The sequence below is a fragment of the Eurosta solidaginis genome, chromosome 5, assembly GCF_040869045.1.
Source record: "Eurosta solidaginis isolate ZX-2024a chromosome 5, ASM4086904v1, whole genome shotgun sequence".
NCBI classification, from domain to species: domain Eukaryota; kingdom Metazoa; phylum Arthropoda; class Insecta; order Diptera; family Tephritidae; genus Eurosta; species Eurosta solidaginis.
In genome coordinates this window covers 43,956,009-43,974,418 of record NC_090323.1, presented here as the reverse complement: position 1 = coordinate 43,974,418, position 18,410 = coordinate 43,956,009, and the positions used below count along the sequence as shown (strand labels likewise).

Below are 18,410 nucleotides of genomic sequence, written 5' to 3'. Positions count from 1 at the left end.
CTTTACCTCGATACTTTACCAAGTGCCGATGGTCTACATGTTTAAAATCAACAAAGTTCAGTCCATTAACACCAACACTTGAGCACTCAATTTAACCTGACTTTTTGGTAATGGTTGAATCGGACAGGATTTCTGCATATGGTGGTAAGAGAAAAGTACGTGAATCACTAGCCCTAGCAAAATAATGAAAAGCTTCTTTTCAATACATTTAAACTTGTCATGCAATATAGCTTTTTCGTTCTTCTATGAAACTTTAGTGGATGGAGTTTAGCAGCTTTTACAGCATCGTTGACGATATATTGGTATTAAAAATGGTAGAAATCAGATTATATCCACGCGCACTTTGGGAAATTGAAAAAAGGAACAATGCTTTAACAAATACTGATGAAGCGTTCCCCCACTTTACGAATGGATAAAAAAGTTACGAGGTACAATATAAGTTTATCACAATTTCGTAACATGGGAGTGGCGCAGCTCTCATTAAGCAGAAGAAAACTTAAAAGTTTTGCAAGCCGTAAATCAACATCCATTGATATCTTTTTGCAATTTGAAGGAATTTGCTCCTTGGTATTATATATAGATCCATTCAAAAGAGGATAAGGGCAAAACGCTCTTTGAAAAAAGGGGTTTACAGTTTTAATCTTAAATAAATTTCCAATATATATATTAGGGTGGGTCAAATTTATTGTTGAAAAGGCACATCCAGTTTCTGAATCTATGGGTCATACTGAGTAATATTGTCCATGGGGCCATAGCTCTGTAATGAATTTCGAGCCTCCCTAATTTTGTTAGAAAATTTTATATCCCAATCCGAATAGCGGCTCTCACAAATAAAATACATGAAAATATATGTCAAATTCGGATGCGGATTGGGATATAAAATTTTCTAACAAAATTAGGGAGGCTCGAAATTCATTTCAGACCTATGGTCCCATTGACAATATTAGTCAGTATGACCCATAGATTCAGAAACTGGATGTGCACCTGAAGTTTTTTCTCCCCATTTTTCCCCATACAATTTGACCCGCCCTAATATATATATATATTTGGTACGTAACAATACTTCCAGCAGAGGCATGGCAGTACAAAATACAAAAGTTTAAAACAAGGAAAATCGTTATGATCCCCTTCAATTTAGTTAATTTCTCCAAAAATCGTTTAGTGCCATGGAAAAAACTTTACGCGATTTACCTCCGAGGAGATCTAGACCGAGCTGCTCTTCCAATTTGTGTCGCGCTATTTTTTATTATCGTTACAAATTGATGGACAGACCTGCATATTTCATGTCGGTTCCTAACGGCATCTGAAATGCAGATGAATTTTCACTGGGAAACTTTCATGGGAGAAATACACTCGGCGTCCTTGCGAATACACTGTCGAGGGGCAACCCCGTTTAGAAAAATTTTTGTCTGACTTAAATGCCATAAGTCGATCAAAGATCTTTTAAATCATTTAATGTTCGTGACGTTTCCTTAAAATATTTTGTGACGAATATTAGCAACACTAAGGGATACTATATCTCTAAGCCGATACTAAGCAGTCACTTGTATCTACATAAACAAATCAATCATTATGTCTGCACATATATCCATACAAGCAACGGAGAGATACGCACAAACACATGCATATATCTGAGATACTCACAAAAGTATGCAATCATCGGTGGAAGTATTACTCACATATACACGCGCATATGGCTATGCGAGAGGCTATAAACGTGCATCTGTAGTTTATTGCTAGTATGTTTATAGCTGGTAATTAAGTACGCCTAGAAGTATGCGAACGAGACAGCAGAGAGTATAAAAGGAGCGAAAACTGAGTAAGCAGCAATCAGTTTGAAGTATAAGTGTTATTGTAATAAAGCCCATTAAAAAAAAAAAATAAAATAAATGTAAGGCGCGATAACCTCCGAAGAGATCTAAGGCCGAGCTTCTCTTCCAATTTGCGTCGTGCTCCTCTTGATTTTTGCCTACAAATTGGCCGGACGGGACCTACATGTTTTATGCCGACTCCGAACGGCATCTGCAAGGCAGAAAGGCAGATGAGTTTTCACGGAGAGCTTTTCATGGCAGAAATACAATCGGAGCGCTTGCCAGACACTGCCGAGGGGCGACCCCGCTTAGAAAAATTTTCTTCTAATTGAAAAATCTTATTTCTAAAATTTTGATGTTGCTTTGCCCGGGAGTTGAACCCAGGGCATACGGTGTGATAGGCGGAGCACGCTACCATCACACCACGGTGGCCGCCAGCCCATTTTACCTTATTGAATATTGGAGTTATTTATTCAACAGTTTAGTAGAAGGTTGCAAACAAGCGGGATTTCCCTAAATTCGTTACAATATCATAACACACAATTAGGTATAGTGTTCGGTTTCGCCCAAACTTTAACTTTCTTACTTGTTTTCTACTAAATTCAAAACATAAGATCTCATTTAAAAAAAAGTTACTTTCGCTTTTGATAAAACTTCGGAAGTACTCACTTGGATCGAGTTTACTCGATACTTTTTACTGAATATGAGTAGTAGCATCGATACTTTGATCCGAGTATTTTAGATGAGTACCGGTATCGATACTTTTTTTAAAAGTTCTATCACTAACCATGATAAGTATAAACTTACTTTATGGCGCAAAAGTAAACTCACTTTATAGTAACACAAAAATATATATCGCAGTTATCTTACCTTTTCGAAATTGCGTACCAAAAATATGCCGTGTTGTTTAACAAACTTTTTTTCCTTCTCAGAAAGTTGCTGCCCATGCGAGATCACTACATCTTTCGATTGTACACGTTCAGTATTCTTACGCGCCTGGCGTTTACGTGACCGACCAATGCGTGTTGTTTCTTTTGGTGTGGGTTCAGAGTTCTAGAATAATGAGAATAACATAACAAAAAATTGGGGATTTGCATCACATTCTGAAATAATTTAAGGGTCGGAATGATGTCAACTCATGATGGAAAGCATAAAATAAGTAAAATTGTTTTTTGTATTTTAATACAAAACAATATACAGTATGTACTATAATTTTGACTTAAAATTATTTGACATTTTTGGAACGGTTCTTCAAAATTAGGTTTCGCTGTACGATGATCAGTGATCAGTGACAGTTTTCGTTCGTGATGACCGAATAACGGAAAACTGTTTCAACTAATTTTCTACACACTCAACCTGTATACAGGTCTCGTCAGCTGTCGCTGTTTTGCGGTAATATATTTCCACAGTAACGTGGCGTACAATGTTCAAATGCGCCGATTCCAGAACAACTCGCCTTTAGCTCGGTACAGCAATTCCCACTTTCTTTGCGCTGTATCCAGTCTAGAATTTTTGCACATCGTAACTTGCCAGATGCGATATCCTCTTATAAGGGCCAATCAGTTCGTTAGCTCTTTTACACACTATGCTACATAGATATGTATTTGTTTAAGGTATTAAGTACATTCATTCTGCGGGAGTTGGCGCAAATTTCGGATCCCCTATCCTTCGAATTGAGCAGAGTTCTATCCCGAAGATAAAAGTACGTACAAAGAATTTTTGAATTTGATGAATGCTTTTTGTAAACTCCGGTTTTTGATAGATCGGTTCGTATTCCGGCTGAATTTCTGTCATTATTCTTATTAGCCATATTGTGCTCTCTACGGGTGTATGCAGTTAGTGAGAAAAATACTTCCACTGCTCGGTTAAACGGAGTATTTTTAAAAAGAGCAGATTTTCTATGCTGCGCAAAAGCTCAAGCTCTATGCTACCGTCGATAACGATGTGATCTCAATAAAATTAGTTTGTGTAGTTTTCAAGGCATTACAAAGCTTTTTTTTTGCATCACTAAGGGGGCTTTAAATATTTTCGAGATGTGTTAATGAAAACATTTTTACATAAATCTTCTCAGACGGAAACTTCCCTCCTGTAGAACGCGCCTAAGGGTATTACACATACTCGCAAACCACAATAACCCCAACTAACAGGAACCTTCTTATATTGTTTATATTGATAAAGGGATGTAATGATTTTATTTTCTTTTTGGACTAACCGGTTCAGTAAATTTCGTATAAAATTAAAGTCATTGTGTACAAAACAAGTGTGACATCTTGTCCGTCAACTTCCTGACAGGATGTTCAATATGGCTACTGTTCAACGTTTTGGCAGGATTTTCAATATGCTTAAGATATCACACTTGTCTTGTCTTTATACTTTGAGACAAGTTTTCCAACCTATAATTCTCATTAAAAAAGAATTTTAAAAATAATTAGATAGATAAGTATCAGTTGCGATAAATGTACCTCTGAGGAGATTTAGGACGAGCTACTCTACCAATTTGCGTCGCGTTCCTTATTATCTGTTCCTACAAATTGGCGGGATGGGACCTACATGTATTATGCCGATTGCGAACGCCATCTGCAAGAAGATACCTTCAGGGAGTGTCCTTATGAAATAATTTCAGCACTGGTCCTTGAGTGCGTTGAAAAGCTAAATTAACTAGGACCACACAACGAACTACTGCTGGCCTGGGTTCCTGGCCACAGGGGAGTTGAGGGTAACGAGCAGACGGACAGCCTGGTCAGAGAGGCAGCAACTACACGACCTATTGGTCCCGAGCCATTCCTACTAGTAGGTCCGCAGGAAATTAGGGGGCATCTATTAGTAGAAGAAAGGGAAAAGAGGGAAGAACACTGGCGCAATATGCCAGGCCTGAGACAATCTAAGTTATTGTTAGGGGGTTAAGCACAACTCTCGAAAGATAACCTAAGAATCCTAACGGCTATTCTTACAGGACACTTTAGACTGAGCAGTCACATGCAAAAGCTCGGTATAATATCGAACAACACATGACGATTTTGTGATCGATCAGCGGAGACGGCGGACCATACCCTCCTGGAGTGTGACGCGATCTCAAGACGTAGGGCTAAGTTTATGGGCTCACCATGGCCAGAACATTCTCACATCAAATCCCTCAAGCCAGGTGAACTGCCAGGGCTCATCAGAGATGTCGGCTTGGATGAGGTTCTGTGAAGTAGCTGAGGGCACATTAGACCAATGGTCGCTGTGCGATCTTCAATTAATTATCTATCTATCTATCTATCGCTACGACAGCAACAACAATATCTGCAAGCAGATACATTTTCGTCCCCCACGGCAGGTATGCCTGTCGTAAGCAGCGACTAATATACCCAAACGCGTTAAGAGGTTGTGTAGTGCAACCCTTTCAAGGGGTTGACAGCGCTATTAATAGCTTCTCCAACTCAACTGTCTACCTTACCTACCCATAGCCAGTCCTGTTTCATTAGCAGGAGATGGTACGGCAAAAGACCATCAACATCGATAATACTCCTCAAAACTGGATTTTGCGGTAAATGAGGAGAAAAAGGAGTACCTGCGTCATCAACAAAGGTTCGGCGTATATGCGCCTTGGCAAACGTGCCACTGTTGGCAGCCATAATTTCGAAATAGTAAAAGACTTCGTTTATTTGGGAATTAGCATCAACGCTACCAACAACATCAGCACTGAAATCCAGCGAAGAATCAATCTTGTCAATAAATGCTACTTTAGACTAGGTAGGCAATTGAAAAGTTAAGCCCTCTCTCGGCAAAAGAAAATCATGCTCTACAAGTAACTCATCGTACCCGTGATGCTATATGGTGCAGAAGCATGGACAATGACAACATTAGTTGAGGCGGCTGTGGGAGTGTTCGAGAAAAAAGTTCTTCGAAAAATTTACGGACATCTACGCGTTGGCGCCGGCGAGCATTGATGAAGATTTGATAATGAGCTGTACGAGCTTTACGCAGACATCAACATAGTCCAGCGGATTAAAACACAGCGGCTACGATGGCTAGCTAGGCCATGTTAGAGGATGCTCCGACTAAAAAAATTTTTTTTTTCGGAGCCCTCCTATGGAAGCAAAAGAAGAGGGCGGCCCCATATTCTCTTGCTGTGACCAATTGGCGTCACACGGTGGGGTATTTGATCAATCTAGCTGGCCAAAACTAAAACAGCAGTTATTTCTGTTAAAAAAGTAGTTTTCTCACTTCATTGTTATGAAAGGAAATATTTGACAGTAAATTCACGGTGTTCCGCGCAGAATTACTATGGATCGGCCCCCGGTTTCGGAGGAACCCATTTTCGGAGGAACGCCATTTTTTGGCACTACATGACATATGTATGTCAATACGGGTATCAAACGAAAGGTATTTTACTCCGCATTTCTATTGATACTTTTAAGTAAGGTTGCCACCTCACCTTTTTTTATTTCTTTATATATACACTACCATCTCGGACACGGCTTAACCGATTTGAATCAAATTTGGTACATCGATATAGTATTACATTTTAAGACTTTTCAACTAGGTGTTGCCACTAACGGATGTTTTCACAAGGTTGCCACCTTTTGCTAATAGGGTATGTCTCTTACAAATTTTTGTTATTAAACTTTGAAACAAACACAAGCTTATGTATTGCCAAAAAATTACTGACATGATATGCCATCAAAAAAAGATATATGGGTGATTCTCCCCGAGCTTACAGTTTTGTGTCTTATCGAAATTTGAAATATACTAAAGCATTTTCTATGAATTAAATTATGTAATTGAGTTAAATTTCTGTTTATTTTAAAGTTTTATGTTGAATTTTATTGACTGGTCATCAGTTTTGTGAAGTTATAGTTCATAATACCCTACAAATGTCACAACCGTGGCATGTCCACAACCACATTTTTCATAACATTTTAGGTGGTAACTTTTTTAATCTTTAATAGAATTAATTATTTATATTTATTTACATCATTATTCGTTCACTTCAATCATTCTTTGAAAAAAATTTATCTTTATCAAACTAATTGATTATAATTCGAGCTAATTGAATATCTAATTGCATTAGCAGAAGTCAACTACATTTCTAATTGTAAAGGTAACCCAATTTTTTTGCTAATGGCAACTAATTGCAATTAGATTTACCGTTAGAAAAAAAATTTCAATTATCTAATGGGAATTAGTTGACTATTTCTAATTGTTTAATGAATTAGAGAATTTCGCCAATGAAGGTTAATTAGCAATCATTAGCATTAGCTAATTATGCTTTAATTACACGAGTAATAAACTGTCATTATATTAAATACTTGACTTAATCTTCAATATTAAATGTTGTTTTAATGATAACATTTCTGTTTTCGCTTTGTTATTTGATTTTGAAGTGTCCACGAGATTTTGAGTAAAAATATTACTCAAATCGTTAGGTTGGTACTGCTTTATTGCAGCTCTGTGAAGTTGGCACCTACTTGGGCGAGTAATTAAAAAAACCATATCTCATTCGTTTGTCCAGGAAAATTTTTCGTTTGTACACCTTTTGTTAAAAGTTATAACAAAAATATCTTTTTTTTCGAAAAACCCCAAAATTTTTTTTCGCTTTATTGTGCTAAAGCGTATGTCCAAACATGGACGGACATACGATTTAGCACAATAAAGCGAAAAAAAAATTTTTGGGGTTCTTTCGAAAAAAAAAAAAAATATTTTTGTTATAACTTTTTAACAAAAGATGGACAAACGAAAATTTTTCCTGGATAAACGTGGACAAACGATGGGCAAACGAATGGCATTTAGTTTTTTTAAATACTCGTAAATGGAGGCGCCAACTTCACACACGTTGTTTTTTGTTTTTTGAAATAACTTTTTAACAAAAGGCGGACAAACGAAAATTTTTCCTGGACAAACGAATGAGATATGGTTTTTTTAATTACTCGCCCAAGTAGGTGCTAACTTCAGAGCTCTTTATTGCACACTGGTTTGTGACATGTGAGTGTGAATTTTGATCAGCAATTGTCCCCACATATTTCCATGTTAATGTTTGCAGTCTTAAAATAACTAATATCCATTTTTAAACACTGAAGAACTGGAAAAACGGTACGTATCAAAAAATCGTGTCACAACCGTTGCACTTGTATCTTTGTAGTTTTAAGTTAAGAACCGTCTATTGTACCATTTTTCTTTAAAGTTTGCTGACATAACCTTAAAATGTTACGGAAAATCTTGCGAGTCATACTAGCTTTTTTAATGAGCAATTTATTGTCAAAATGTCACAACCGTGGCACGCGTGTAATGTCATAGCCGTGGCAGGTTTCAGTATCAAGAACAGAAATTAATAGCTGTAGCTCATCCACTTTGGGAATGGTTTTTAGCTATAAAAACTCATAGAAAAATTATTGAATATATTTGAAAATCGAATATTTTTTTCCCAAAATTTTGGGTTAGTAAAACTGAGAGCTCGCGGAGAATCGCCCATATCTCTTTGTTTGCAAGGTTTTTAAAAATTTAATATTGAAAAGTAGTGGTATTAGAAGTAGAATAACTCAGTTAAAACATGCGGTATAAAAACTCTAGCATATGAATTAAAAACACATTTACCGGTCCTAAAAGAAAATGTAGCTAGATTTGATTAAGGCTAAACGAGTGAACAAATATTTAGATTAGAAGGGTATATTGCTTTTTAATCCAAAAATACATCGAACTGCACACAATTTTTATACAACTTTAGATGTGCGCGGTTAGCTCCGTTGACGTTGCAGATGGGTTTTGATGTATGTATGCATACCAGGATGGGTCGATTTGTATGGACGAAAGTTACCCGATATCGCGCCATCGATTTTTCGATAGGATTTGGGCTCAGGAAAATAAAGTTTTTAAAATTTTTTTTTTTACTTTTTTTCGACTTTGATTTTTAAGGTTTTTTTCATGACCTACTAAAAAAATTTTCATATATATACCCTGTCCCACCCAAAAATTTCCGCTAAAAACGTTGGCGATAACATAATATATTTTAAATATTTTAAATATAGTTTTTAGCGGAAATTTTTGGGTGGGACAGGGTATACACATGAAAATTTTACAATCAAATGAATTTTTTTAGTACGTTATAAAAAAAAACCTTAAGAATCAAATTCCAAAAAAAAGTAAAAAGATGAAATTTCGCAGGCTTGAAAATAATTTTTTTGGGCGCTGCGTAGTGGAACTTTTTTTTCCTGAGCACAAATCCTATCGAAAAATCGATGGCGCGATATCGGTTAATAAATCGACCCAGTCTAATGTATACTATTCAGTGGACATCTAGGAACGCCAGGGAGTATATTAAAAAAAACATTGGAATATTGTGAAAAATCGACTTTTGGCCACCTAGATTGATCAAATACCCCGCCATGCGTCAGTTAACCCAACGAAAAAGTGACTTTTGGACGTCCATAACCGTTTAAACTGTTAAGTGCCAACTAAGTGGGTAAGCATTTTTCTTATTCTAAATAACAAATCCTTAAGAATTTTTTCAGAGATAAAAAAGGCTTCAATAGGACGAAATAAGAGTTGAACTCGGCACGGCTGCCAGATTTGTAATTTTTGCGTAGACTGTTTCTTACGCTACTTTGTCGAGGTTGCTGTGACACCAATTTATTACTCATTTCGTCCAGCACTATATTAAAGGCAATACTGTGCATTCTGTATATTTAAATTCTCAAAAACAAATTCGCCTAAATAACTAAAGTTTTAAATTTCTTAAACAAACTTCGAAAATTGTAAATCCTATCCCCCAAATATTGTTCTCCCCAGGAGAGAAAAATGGGAGGAATCCCTCCGCAGGAACGAAAACGAAATTCCGAGGGAATATTAAGAATTGGGCTGATTTTATGGTTAACTATATATTTAGCTGAGAAACGAATTTTAACCCTCCTTTTTTACAGCTTTTTCTGAAATCCAATATTTTTTTTTTCAACTTTGCTCTCATTTAAGTTTGATTCATTCCGTTGCCCCAAGCGCTGTTGTGCAGCATAATTGCGTTTTTCCCACATGCTACTTACCTTTGACTCAACTGGCAATGGTTTTATTCGTTGTGATTTACCACCAATCACACCACGACACTGTGGTGTATTACAACGACATGGCTGTCCCTCTGATGGATTGAAAAGTGAGAAATTATAATCATATGATAACTCCTCACCAGGTTCAATGTTGCGTTTAGCAAATAATGCCATTCGCGACAAGCCATTCACAGACCATTTTTGCATTTCACAATTCGGCTGACATGAATGATTTACAAAGCGTCCGTCGCTACCCATACGATGGCCGTCAATTAATAAACCACCATCCAAATTCAAACAATAATGATGTATATCATTTAAATAGATTGTGCCCATGCGATCTTTAAATTCACGATCGGTCACAACTTCACCAACATATTCCAATATATAAGTACCCTTCATAATGGCCAATTTAGTACGCACGCCCCATCCCTTATCGGTGGTCATGAAACGTTCCACACCAGGCGCCACCTCATGACGCTGTATCTTTTGATTGCGACACTTCTCACGTGCTGGACAAGTTGATGGCGAGCATTCTGTATACACCATACGATTTAAACAATTATCTCCACAACCTTGATCTGGTTTACAATTGCAAGTGGGATGATCAAGGTTAGCGGTATTAGGACGCACATTATCCGCATAAATATTTGTACGTATTTTACGATAATTCCATGAGGGCACGGTAATGCGCGTGGGTAATTTGGAATTAGTATATGCCCACCAAATATCATAGGGTAATTGAAAATCGATTTGTGTACGACGAAAATATTGTTCACAATAAGGAGGTGGTGGAAGAACGGGCGTTACAGGTGTATCATTGGCATTTTCTAGGATTGTTGCATCCACTTCTGTTGCAGGTGAGATTGGTGCAGCGGCAGAGGAAAGCGTTTGAATTGTTTCTTTTTTTTCCAACGATGTTCTTTTGCCTAACACTGACATTTGCTGCGCTTGCTTAAAATATTCTGAGAATAGACCAGCAGGTAAATAGTTCTTCTTTAAACGCGCAACTTTTCGCGCTGCTGCTGCTGCAACACTAGTGCTACTCACACTTGTGCCACTTGTGCTGGTAGAACATTTCTCATCGCTAGTATCACTTGTCGCAGCTTCTGAATCAATGCAAGGAGTTTCGCTGCGTGGCAAAACATCTTGTTCAGGGTAATCAATATTTGCGTCTTTGGCAGCTGATTCTAAGGCGATTTCTTCTGGGGTGGATTGTGATATACCTTTAATGCTACTACCATCACCATTCGAATCCATACTCTGAGTGCGAAGTGCATTTGCAAGCGCTGCTGTTTTCTTCGTACTCGGACGCTTGAGACGTATTTTGCAGCTGAAATTTGTATTGGGATCAATGCCGGCGGGGAGTTTCACTTTCGCTTCTAAGGACTTAGCTGTTATAATTTTATGTACTGTTGATTTACTAAAGCTAGCTGGACGGTCTAAAGATTTCATGCTGTTTGAGGGTGTTGTGGCAATAACTCTTCGCGAATGCTTAGCTGCGTGTGGTGAGGAGGCTGTCACTTTACTGTTTGTTTGTGGTATTGCTGTGGTTTTGATATCACCTTTGATTTGCTCAGGTGGTGTAATTAGTGTTGCAGTATTTGATAAATCATTTGTTAAAAGCGCTGCTGCAGATAATTTAGGTCGACGACCACGCGCACGCGGCAGTAAGGCATTATTTGTAGACCCCAAAGGTTGCGCTCTTTCGCTGGTTATAACCTTCGCAGGCTCAATTGCTACAGGTGCGCCTGTGGCCCTTACACGTTTGCTGGATTTTGGCGTCGTGGGCATAGATGTGGCAACCGCAGCTACTGTGCATTCTGTGATTGTATTCTTTCTGCATTTACGCGCTGCAGGCATAGCGTTTTCTGTTTCGTTTTGTGTGGTAACTGATGCTGTTTTTACAGGGGTGGTGACGATCAATGCCTTCGGTTTACGTCCCACACGTCCTTTACGAGTAACAAATGAGTTTTCTTTATGCGCTTCGATCACTTCTGCAGGTGGTGATTGCGTCGCGCTTGCTACGACGGCTGTATTTTCTACCTGCGGCTTAGGCGCTGTTGCCGCAGTTGTTGGTGTAGGTGTACCTCGTAAACGCTCTAAGGCGACTACGGATAAACGTGGAGTGCGATTGGCGCGCTCCAAAAAACTATCACTAGCTTCACCTGAGATGGGTACGCGATCACATGGTAGTTGCTTTTCAGGCGTTGTTGTTATAGGTGCTTGAGGCGGTGTCGTAAGCGCGTGTGCTTCAGTTGTATTTTCACCGTTTCCAGAACTTAATGTCGCGACGGATTGCTGAGGTGTTTGTTTTGCAAATGTTCGTGCACGCCTTCTCATTGGCGAAACGCGTTCCACTTCTTCATCTTCTACAATATCCAACAGCAATTGGTCGGTGATTTTACTCTTTTTGCGCCGGCGCACATTTGGAAAACCAGTGCGATTAATTTTCTTACGCTTTCGTTTCAATAGCATATTAGCCGCGCCAGTTTTGTTTAGAAGCGTTTCAACAACGCGTGATGTGACGCCACCACATTCTGTTTTTGTTGTTACCGTAGTTGTCACGCTTGGCGGCGTCATTTCTTGCAACATTAGCGGCGAATTCACTTCGGATTTGGCCACAATGGGCGCGCTGCCACCGCTATTCATACCGCTCGCAGTGCCATCGTTCAAACGCGCTATGGGCGGTATTTGTATCTCAAGTGCTACAGAAGGTTCGAAAACGCCTGGCGGTGGCGTATCTGCTGCGTGTTGGTGCTGCTGTTGATTGTGGTGATGAGGCTTTTGCTTGGACATTACTGTGCTGGGTAGATTAATATTATCATCGGGCCCCAAACCACTCTGATTTTGACTATTACTATTACTACTTGTGGCGACAATTTTGGAAACGAGCACTTCCAGCCGTGAACGTTTGCGATGTACATCAATTTGCTTCGTTGTTGTGCTGCCCGTTAGCGATATCGGACTGATGTCAAGTAATTTATGACTAAGTGTGGTTGTGCTGTCGATTGCAATGCGCAAGGGTGAGCTGTTGCTACACTTTGGTGTATTACTCGCGATGCCCTCTCCTCTCGTACTGCAACTACCGACAATGCTTGCATCGTCCTGTTGCGTAAATTGACGCTTCTTTGGTGTAAGTGCGGCCTTCGCTGGTTTCGTGCTGCCTGCGTTGGATAACGTTGCTGAGCTGCTACAGATAGAGCCAAATTGTTGTTGATTATGTGACATCTTGCCAGCGGCTCCAGCTGCCAACTTCGTGGATGCTACAGCAGCGGCCCATGCCTCAACGGCGGTACTACCAAATAATTTTGCAGCTACAGCCGCAGCTGCTGCCGCTTCTGTAGACTTATCGCCAGGCGTGAGCAAGTAATGACGTTTCTTTAATGGCAATTTATGATCGTCTGGACTAGAGCTGCTATTGGCTTTCTTGTGTCGTCGCTTGGTACTACCACTACCTCCGCTCAGCATGTTGACACCAGCAAAACCAGCAATATTACTGTTCACGCCGCCGCCACCAACGCCTGACATGAACGCATAATCTGGATTTTCGCTCATTTTACGCTTTTTTAATGAGCGTTTGTCGCGTTGCTCACGCTTAGCACCACAACTGCTGGTGGTGGTGTTGAAGGCATTCCCACCCTGCACTTTTCCTACAACGGCACCACTTTCCAAAAGTACTTTTTCCTTGCTGCCACTGCCACTGGGCTTTTCGCCACCAGCCGTACCGTTTTGTATGCGACAACGTGCACTAAATGTGTTTGTTAATATATCAATTTCAGTGAGTAGCTTCGAATCGATTATAGTGCCACTTTTGCCTGAGAGCGGAAAGCGTAGAAAACTTTTGCGCCTATGACGTTTGCGTACCTTCGATGTGCTCGAATAGAACGAACTACAATAACTGGCTATTGAAGATCGTCTTGATTTTATTTTGCGTGTTAAATGAGGATGCGATGTTAGTAGCGTTTCATGCGCTGTTGGTGCACCAACACAACCAGTGCCACCACCACCATTTCCACCTCCACTAGTCATCGAATGCTTACGCTGCAATAAAAGTTTGCAACTAAATCCATAGTCATCATGTGAACCGCTTCCGCCATCAGCCGGATCATGAATATTACTTGGAAATACCGCGCCGCCCCCGCCGCCAGCACCACTTGTTAGGCGAGTCGAAATATTGATGTTGCTACCGCGCCCAAAATATTCACCTGTTGCAATGAAACGATTTATTTCACCATATTTCTTTGACGCGCTCGTAGTTGGTAAACTTTCTAAATTTGGCTTGCATACATATTCATTGCTCTCCTCACTACTCTGGCCAAGAGAGAGTCCTGCCAATTGTAGTATATCCTTTTCAGCATCATTTAAACTGGCCGCCGCCAAATTGCCCACAGATTTGGAGGGTGCGCGTAGTAATGCAGCCGTTCTTCTTTTTCGACGATATTTCGACGATTTTATAGAAACACCACCCTCTTTGGCACCAACATCCTTGCAATCACTACGATAACCACAACTTTTAGCGCGACTACGTCGACTTATACAACTTTTCATGCTATAACGCGATTTGCCGCTTGCATCACTCTTATAGCCGGAGTGATCGCGTGTTGCGCGCGCATGATAAGATCCATAATCAGAAACATATCCACTTTTCGCAGCAAGTATTTTACTACAAATTGTTGTATTACCACCACCACCATCGCTTTTGTAGCCACTCAAACTAGGACGTCGAAATTTCTTATTTACATCGATTTTACGCCAAACAGGATCGAGTTGAAGCTCTTCTTTGGATAATGCTTTCGCCGCCACTGTGACGGGCGTCGTATTTCTCACAGGCACACCGCTACTGCCACTAGCCGATACAGTAGTTAACGTTTTGCCATCATTTTTGTTACTCGGTGCGCTCACCACTAAATTTACGCTTGCTGTGCTCATTGATTGTCGCCGTTTATTGCGCGGTGGTGGGTATAAAACGCGCTCCGTAGCAGCATACATGCGTTTATCCAAATATGCAATATCGATTTTAGGTTTTGGTGAGCTAGCGCTACAACTGCCGCTACCATCTTGCGTTTGACTTTTGCTGGGGGATATAGAAGGCTGACGGCGCATACATTCTTCATTAGCTTCTACGGTGCGCTGTCGTCGCTTCTGGCTTGGTGGCGTTGTTGCTGCCGCTGTCGTTGTTGTTAAACGCGCCGCTGTGCTACCATGGACACCACTACTAATAGAGTTTGTTAGCTTTGGAGATGGCGATGTACTACTCTGTGTTGCCGTTGTGCTTGTTGTCGATATGACACCTGAATCGGCTGATTCATTGATATTTGATGCTATTGAACTTGCTGCGGTAGTTATATGTGTTGCTGACGCTGTAGACATTATGACCGATGTGGGCGCATAGCACATTTTATCTGTGTCCTGTGCTTTAGTTGTACTTGTTGCCGTTGTTGCGATTGATTTCTTTGGTCTACCACGCTTCTTTTTTACAATGCTGGCAGCAATGATCCCGCTTGATACAGCATTGTCGGTTGGTGCTTTCGTATTGAGAGTATTTGCTAATAAGTCAGTAACAGATTTATTTCGTATCGGTACTCCTACATTTTCCATTGTCTCCACTAAATTAGCACACTGCTGCTCCAAAATAGCTGCAGCACTACTGCTGCTACTACTACCCAACATTTGTGTTTTTTCCATAAAATCTTGCAACAAAGTCGATTGGTATTGTGGCAAGCGTTTAACGCGTGCTTTGCGCTGAATTTCTGGTCCTGTCGGTGTATCATCGCCATCACTTTCTACACGTTTAATTACCGCATTTACAACATCATCCAATTTTAATTCACCATCACTATTATCACTGCCATGACTAAATGTAGCTGATGTTCCTGCAGCTATCGCCGATATGGTACTTGCCAGAGCTAAGGGTTTAATCGATGTGTCGCACGTTGGGGTGGCGTTATTCGAATTGATTGCAGTTAGAAGTATGCGTGGTGCACGTTTTTGTTGTTGCTGTTGTTGTTGTTGTTGCTGTAGTGTTTCATCTTCGGATTCTGATGTATATGTCATTAAATTATGGAGCTGTTGTGTCTGTGCAGACTTGAAAACAGCAGCTGCAGATATTGTGGATTTCTTTTGATCTTGTACTAATTTGCTTTGAGCCTGTAAATGTGTAAAAGAGAGCAATAATTAAAATAATATATCAATTTTCTATAAACTCGAACGCTCTAAAGGAAATTTTTATGAATGATTTCGAAAATAAGGGGGCGATCTACACCGTTCTTCTTCTTCTTGTAGCTATACAAAAAATATATTAGGGGGACTCATGAAAGCATATAAACTTATAAGGTGTAAAATTATATCCATGTACACACGCTGTTATATGAACGCACCTAGTAATACTATTGATAAACTTGAATGTTTATCAGCTGTATTATTGCCGAACAAAATTTTTTTGATTGTTATACAAATTAAACAAGTAAGGACGGGACTGTCTTCGGCTGTGCCGAAGACTTCATACCTTTCATGAATGGGGCTGAACAATAATCTTATCCCGTTCGTAATCTCCGAATAATCGGATGTATAAGATAAGAAATATATAGTGAACAGATCTACATACCTAAACGATTTTTAAGATAAATAAAAAATAAAAAATAGGTAGGTACTTTGTGTGACGATGCAAAGTTTCAGGTTTTTTGTGGTCTGCGTGTAAAAACTATGACTACGAATCACGTATTTCAACAATATATGACGTAAACGTAACTATTTGATGAAATTTGATGAATTTTGAAGCTTCTATCCGTAAAAAAGGGGCAAAAATGAGAGTTTATATGAAGTATATAATGTATATACGACCGATCTCTATGATTTTTTCAGACAACAATATATGGTATATACGTAAGCATTTGGTGAAATTTGAAGCTTCTAGCTGTTAAAACGGGGCAGAAATTGCGCAAAGTTTCTTATCTGAACAATCGGTTGTATGAGATATATACTATGTATACCACCGATCTCAATGATTTTTTCAGACATCAATATATGCTATACACGTAAGCATTTGGTGAAATTTGAAGCTTCTAGCTGTTAAAATGGGGCCGAATCGCAAAAAAAAAAAATATATATATACTATATATATATACTATATATACCATCATATATATATTATATATATCACCGATCTCTATGATTTTTTGACACAACAATGTATACTATATACGTAAGCAATCGGTGAAATTTGAAGCTAAGAGCTGTTAAAATGGGGTAGAAATTGCGAAAATTTTCTTATCTGAACAATCGGTTGTATGAGATATATACTACATATACAACCGATCTCTATGATTTTTTCAGACACAGAATATATGCCATATACGTAAGCATTCGGTGAAATTTGAAGCTTCTAGCTGTTAAAATGGGGCTAAAATTGCGAAAATATATATATATATATATACTATATATATGTACTATATATACCACCGATCTGTATGATTTTTTCAGACAACAATATATGCTATATACGTAAGCATTCGTTGAAATTTGAATCCTCTAGCTCTTAAAATAGGGCAGTAACTACGAAAAGTTTCGTATCTGAAGAATCGGTTGTGGGGGATATATACTATATTGTAACGAATTTACTTGCAAATCCTCTTATTTGCAATCATCTGCTAAGTTCGAATCACTAAACTGTTGAATAAATAACTCCAATTTGTAATAATGCAAAAAATGGCCTTTATTTAAAGTACCTCACAATAACACTCAAACTGTGCAAAGAATAGCTTGCTTAATAACCAAACTGATTGATAGCTCAAATGAAACTCTACTATTCAAAATAATACTGCTCTTGCTCGCTAGATAGCGTCTTAGTCGAAACTGCTTGACAACTCAAATCAAACTTAATTCCAGCGCCTCTACAATTGTCGCCTTTTATACTCTTTGATTTCAACCTTCGCATCTTCTAGGCGCTTCCAGAATCTACTAGCCCAGCAGCTCTCAAACTTCTCAGCTGTAACTACAATTGCACAATTTTATAGTTTTTCTCATTGCATACTTATAGGAGTATCTCAGATATATGCTTGTGTTTGTGCATTGACTCTCCGCTGCTCGTATACGTACATGGTACATATGTGTAGACGCAATTATTGTTTCGTTTATGTAGATACATAGTGTTTGATCTATGGATGTGAATTCACGTCACTGCTTAGCATCGGCTTAGAGACAGCAGCACCCCTTAGTTTTGCTAATATTCGTAACATTGTCCTCCACCTAAGTCTGATCGTCCCGATCAGACAAATTTCTCGATCTAAACGCTGCTAGCATCGCCAAATATACCATTCTTCTATTTCGTGATTTTCCAATTGCTTGTATGCGGTAGACGACATCACTGATCGTTTTCACAACTCTGTACGGGCCTTCCCAACTGCACCGATATTTGGATGGAACACCTTTCCGCCGGTGAGGGTTGTATAGCAGTACCAGATCTCCCTCCCGGAAACCTTCCAAATTATTTTCCTTGTCGTACCTGTATTTCATCTTACTACTCATTATCCTGGATCGTTCCCTCGCACTCTGTTGCTTGGCCAATGAAGAACTACTTCGCAGA

General features: G+C 39.2%; 1 protein-coding gene across 1 annotated transcript in view; it reads right to left on the bottom strand.

Moving 5' to 3' along the window:
• Nucleotides 1-18,410, bottom strand: part of ash1 (histone-lysine N-methyltransferase ash1) — a 112,212-nt gene that overhangs the window by 25,479 nt on the left and 68,323 nt on the right. Inside the window, exons 4-5 of the mRNA XM_067789050.1 lie at nt 9,827-15,976; nt 2,682-2,864 (exon numbers count right to left, since the gene is read on the bottom strand). Of these exons, the coding sequence (XP_067645151.1) occupies nt 2,682-2,864; nt 9,827-15,976 (6,333 nt within the window). The remainder of the gene's footprint in view (nt 1-2,681; nt 2,865-9,826; nt 15,977-18,410) is intronic.